The 6,000-nt window shown below is 42.6% G+C and overlaps 1 protein-coding gene across 6 annotated transcripts in view; it reads left to right on the top strand.

The window, feature by feature from the left end:
* Positions 1–3,089: 3,089 nt before the first annotated feature.
* The window catches only part of LOC100704400 (sodium channel protein type 4 subunit alpha B), a 40,805-nt gene continuing 37,894 nt past the window's right edge, over positions 3,090–6,000 (top strand). For 3 of the 6 annotated variants that reach the window (XM_025909833.1, XM_025909835.1, XM_025909834.1), the window contains exon 1: positions 3,097–3,337. In XM_025909833.1, coding sequence (XP_025765618.1) covers positions 3,249–3,337 — 89 coding nt within the window. In that variant the 5' untranslated portion in view covers positions 3,097–3,248. Of the gene's footprint in view, positions 3,338–6,000 lie in introns of all 6 variants that reach the window. The other 3 variants (XM_019362636.2, XM_025909836.1, XM_025909832.1) reach the window with 2 other exon arrangements.

Genomic DNA, 6,000 nt, shown 5'->3' with positions numbered 1-6,000 from the left:
TTTGAATGGTTTTTCTAAGTTGAACGGTTTTGAAGGAGTTAGATGCCAAAAAACGTACGGAATGTGGTTAAGATAATAATAAAGATGTAGAAGAACAATACTCTGAATGCTTTTACAAGCATTCACGCTAACTAGAAAAATTTGCATTTCCTGCGAAAATGCTGTGTGGATGCCTTAACGCTGAAGCTGTTTGCTGAAAAGATGAAAAGATGAAAAGTTGCAAAAAGTTGTATGGTGGTGAAAAAAAAAAAAAACGTCACCCTGAGCAGGATTCGAACCTGGACCTCCTGGGCGCAAGGCGGCTACTCATCTCACTGTGCCAAATTCACTCTCACAAGGTAAGAGATGGAGAGACTGACAATTATGGTGAAATGAGTAGAAACTGCTGAGAATTGCGCTGATAAGAGGTGAAATGGTTGAAAATTTGCAGAAAAGAGGTGAATCAGCAGAATTTCTGCAGAAAAGAGGCAAAGAAGCAGAACGTTGCTCTGAATAGAGGTGAATCAGCAGAATTTCTGCTGAAAAGAGGCAAAACAACCTGTCTCTGCTCAAATTCACCAATCAGAGGTACTGCCTCTGTCTGCTTCATCAGGCCTTGTACTTGTATGTATTTCTGCCATGTTAACAAGAATCTTAGGTCCATAATAGAAAAGCTGCTAAAATCATAAAACTTTGCAGAATTGTAATAAATTAGCAAAATAAATTACAGGTCTGTGATAGTGTATAAATTTGTAGTGAAAAAAAAATGTTGAACAAGGTGGGATTGAACCCACGACCTTTGAGCTGCAGAGCCGTGTCATTACTGATTGCGCCACCTGGAAAGGGGGCGGGTGGCTGAAAGACAGAGACTTGACCAGCAGTTGCTGAAAACAACTGAAAAAGCAGAATTATCTGCTAAAAAAGAGGTGTAGACACGCTTGATGGAGATGGCTTTATGTGTAAGGGTACACTGAAGAGTGTCAAGAAAGGAGAGTGCATGCAAGCGGGGAAGATGTGTAACAATTGTCACAGGTGGGACTCAAACCTCTGCCACCAGGTCTCACAGCAGCTGCTCAACCCTCTGAGCCAAATGAGGTCTGGTCACAAAGGGGGCGGGTGTCTAAAACACAGAGACTTGAGGAGTCAGAATTAGATCGCGGTGAGAGGCAAAAAAACGCCGTTTTTTGGAGTTACAAAACGTCATGTAACTCAAAAACTCGGAGGGCTAGCAGCATAATTCTTGTACTGGGTGAATCAGCGGACTTTGGTGTATTTTGACTGCGATTTTTATAGCTCTTTGTACCTCCGTCGCGGAGAAATGACGAGAGAAGAAACGGCTTCATTTCCAGAGTTTGAAGACTGAGAGGAGGACAGATTTCCACCCCTCAAACAACGTAATTCATTGCTCAACGGTAAGATAATTGTAAAAACTGCTTCCACTGTGAGTGTCAGCAGTGTCTGAAGATATATTGGCACAAGCCTCATGTCCTAACTTTGCTTTGTTCAAGAGATATGGCGATTTGAAAATGCCTCCTGTTACAGAATTTCAGCTCTGAATTTCAAAACCTCCCCATAGACTTTGAATGGGGAGTAACCAGACCATGTGTCACTTCGAGGCACATTGCGAATAATTGCCAAAATTCTATAAATCCCACAATAAAGATAGTAACATTGTCTGAAAGCCAGCAAAAATACCTACGTTTTGATGTATAATTTGTGGGGGTTGAGTGGAAATTGAGCGAGTAGCAAGCAGTTGTTCGGACATGAAGAGAAAATTCAGAACAGACCAGCGCACACTCTGAGTTAATTGCATAGCAACCATAGCAACGCATGTATTCTCTGAAAAATCACAATTTTGCAACTGAAAACTTAAACAGAGATAAGATTAAAATGGTAGAAGGTCTGAAAAAGCTGAATCAGACAGGAATATTCCAATACTTTGAGAACGTTTTAAAGTTTGAATGGAGTTTCTAGGTGAAAGTATGAGGAAGCAGTTAAGTTTCAAAATCAAGCAAGTTTTAGCAGAATTGTGGAAGTTTTCCATTCATTTCAATGGGACAAATTAAAGGAAAAAAGTGTAATATTTTAAAAGCCAAAGTATAATAGTAATAAACACCAAAGTCATAGCTGGAATTAGCAGAAAGAGCAGAACAGTTTAGAGTTTGAACGGAGAAAATCGGCTGAAAACTGAGGGAGTAGTTAAGTGCCAAAAAATGGAGCAACTAGAAGAATAAAGATAAAGAATAAAGAGAAACAGGAACACAATAGTGTGGAAGCCCTTTTAGGGCATCCACACAATAAAGAGAAACAGGATCTCAATAGTGTGGATGCCTTTGAGGGCATCCACACAATAAAGAAGGATAAAGAATAAGAGAAACAGGAACTCATAGTGTGGATGCCTTAAAGCATTTTATTACTCCCTTTATTACTTCCTAGGTCATAAATCACTCGTTTGACATAAGGGGTTTAATATCCCTCCTCACCCATCCCAACCCGAGAATCACCACAACATAACCTAACAGACAGATTCGGTTTGTATTTTCTCCAGGATTTCACACAACCCTGGAAAAAATAATCAATACATAATGGGCTTGGATTGACAATATTATGAATGAAACATGCTTTATTTGGAAGCAGCCCAACCCCTCCCTTTTCGACAGGTTGTGTGCAAGACACAGCCGCACGCAGGCGCACCGAGGGCCCTCACGCTCACTTTTCGTGTATATGTGTGTGATAGAATTTAGAAAACACATCAGTGCAAATTATAAGTCTATAGCATGATGTCTGGTGTTATTGTGTTTGTTGGTTTGTTTTTATTTTGTTTTATTTGCAAGCTGGTTATTAGATGCCGCCCCGCCCCTCTGCTCCCTGTGCAGCAAGCAGCAGGTGCACCTCGTAATGCAATTCCCCAAAAGCACTGGCATGATGTTGGGGCAGCATGGGTGCGAGCAACTTTTTTTTTGCCTATGCCCGCGATTACTGTTTTTATTCACAAACAAACAAAAATCAGAAGACTTTGTGTGTGTGTGTGTGTGTGTGTGTGTGTGTGTGTGTGATAGAGAGACTGTTTCCAGGAAATCAGGATGTGGGAGTCTCTTTGGGAAAACATAGTTCCTATATCTGTTTCTTTGTGTGTGTCTTGTAACTAATGTGGGAGGAGCCATTAACAAACAGCTGGAGCAGAGAGCTGATCACTGAAATCAGACAGATTCAGACAGAGAGACAGACAGAGCTGTATCAGAGAGAGGTGGGACGTTGAAGACTGAAAAATGTCTTTTTTTGATTTCTGGAGCAGAACGAAGGAGAGAGCCGCGCTGCTGAGGAGAGCCAATCAGCTGAGGCTGAATCCTTCACAGCTGTAAGTCTGATTTAAACTGGTTTTCAATGAAACGTGTGGGACAGTGACACACTTTGGTTCACAAACCTGCAGCAGCAGAAGGACACTCATATGTTCGAGCACAGACTGCTCAGATTTCTGCAGAAAAGTCTGAACAAAATAAAACAGAAAGAGAGGAGTAGCTGTCCTTTGTGTGGGGCCGGCAGGTGCAGGTCTGATTATCGCTGATCATACGGTATCACTGTGATTTGATCTTTTATCCTGTTTACTGGCTCTTCTCTCTCATACCTCCAAGCTATACAAAGTACTACAGCCAGGCTTTAGTAAGCAAGCTCACATTACTGCTATTATAAAGCTGCTTGCTTTCTTCAATCGCAGACTTAGTATTTATTAGTTTTTCCTTGCACCCGATTGAGGAGTCAGAAAGACAGAGCCTTTTAGTCTGTGGTATCAAGCTTTGGAACTGTTTTTAACTACCTGTTTATTTTATTCTGTCTTAACTGAATAAAGGGTGAAAGGGATTATGTTAAGAGGAAGTGGAACCTGGATTTTGTATTGCTATTACACCACTTGAGTTTTTATTTATTTCATTTATTTTACTCTGTTGCTGTAATGCTCTTTTGACTGCCACAAGAAATGCAATATTTACAAAATGAACAAGGTGGAGAATGAGACTAGAGGCAAAGATCAAGGCAGCATGGAGGGAAGTTAGTCAACTACTGGAGCTACAGAAAGGTGTGATGAAGAAAGGGGTGCCTAAGAGAACAGCCCCATCAAGGCTGCAGTTGAAGCAATGCTGGAAGAGCATGTGGGAGAAGGACACAACCAATAATAATAATGCTCAGTGGCTAGTGGAAGTAAGAGAAGACCACAGCAAACTCCCTGAACAGGATCCTCTAACCAGATCCAGTAGAGTCTCTAGCATGAAGAGTTGGACACCACCAGGTCCTGACAGGATTCACACCAGCTGGTTAAGGAAGCTAACTGCAAATGGATTAGACACACCTGGAATGGCTAACTGAAGCTGGATAGTCTTGATCCCGAGGATCCCCAGGACGGACTGGTCCATCCAACTGTGAGCCAATAACCTGGCTTAGTACCACTTGGAAGCTTCTGTCAGGCGTCAGAGCAGCTAAGATGACCAGGCAAATAGCTCAATACATGAGAGGAGCAAAAAGAGGAATTGGCAGAAACAACAGAAGCGCGAAACATCAGCTACAGTTGCTCGAGACTGCAAGACCAGACTTACCAACCTTAATGCCTAGAACTTCACAAGACCAACAGGACCCTAAGAGCCTTCATCAGGAAGTGGAGATGTGACGGACAACACTAGAGGCCAACTTCAACCCTTGGCACAAGTCACCATCAAGTGTGGGATCTACCAAGGAGATGCTCTGTCCCTACTGCTGTTCTCCTTAGGCCTGAACCCCCTCAGTGAGACCATTGACAAGACTGGCTACGGATACCGACTACGGAATGACGCAGTCGTCAGCCACCTCCTCTACATGCAGTGTTGGGAAGGTTACTTTTAAAATGTATTCCATTACAGAATACTGAATACATGCCCGAAAATGTATTCTGTAACGTATTCCGTTATGTTACTCAATGAGAGTAACGTATTCTGAATACTTTGGATTACTTAATATATTATCATGCTATTTACAACTACGTGAATGTACTATTGCTGTGATTTATTACTGTTACTGAAGGTCCGCGACTCCGAACCGTAGTAAAGGGACCTGTGGCTAATACGGTGGGTTCCGTGTCGGGCTGGTAGCCAAAAAAAGCTTTACTTTGTTGTCTGGGTCAACTTTGCTTGCCAGAGACAGAGAGAGGCGTTGAAAGGCTGCTCCAACGGAACTTATTTTTTCCGGAGGAAAACACGAACACAGTGTACAGTTGGGTCTTAATAGCTTACTTACAAATGGGCTCGTCAGGCACTCTTCTTGGCTGCAGTGGTTATTATTATATTTACATGCTTCCAGCTCCCGTTTTTGCTCCGTGACAGCTCGGACTTTTCCTTTCTCTCCTCATGGTAGTCCATTCTCCCTGCAGCACGGACTACACTGCCCATGAGGCTACATTCTTTAGGGCCATGCCTGTAGCATTTCTGCCTTTTAGCTTAGTGCAACAACAACAACAAAAAAGCGCTCTCTCACCCAGGAAACACGCAGAGAGAGAGCGTCAGCCTGTAACCATGGCAACCGTAACGCTGCCACCTGGAACAACAGAACATCCTGTCAAAAAAACCCAAACAATCCTGACCCGCGACAATATGAAACAGGAAAGTACCGCCGTGTAATCCATTTATTTCAACAAAGTAACTGTATTCTGAATACCACCTTTTTAAACGGTAACTGTAACGGAATACAGTTACTCATATTTTGTATTCTAAATACGTAACGGCGGTACATGTATTCCGTTACTCCCCAACACTGTCTACATGGATGACATTAAGCTGTATGGAGAAAGCCGGATTGGAGAAATGTAGTCAGATGATAACAAAGAGAGGGAAGGTAGTCAGAACTGAGGGGATTGAACTACTGGAAGGCAACATTGCAGACATTGAGGACAGCTACAAGTACCTGGGGATCCCACAGGCAAATGGGAACCATGAAGAGGCAGCTGGGAAAGCTGCAACCACCAAGTACCTGCAGAGATGAGGCAAGTCCTGAGGAGTCAAC

The sequence above is a fragment of the Oreochromis niloticus genome, linkage group LG8 (genome assembly GCF_001858045.2).
Source record: "Oreochromis niloticus isolate F11D_XX linkage group LG8, O_niloticus_UMD_NMBU, whole genome shotgun sequence".
Classification (NCBI taxonomy): Eukaryota; Metazoa; Chordata; class Actinopteri; order Cichliformes; family Cichlidae; genus Oreochromis; species Oreochromis niloticus.
This window is presented reverse-complemented; position numbering and strand designations above follow the sequence as displayed.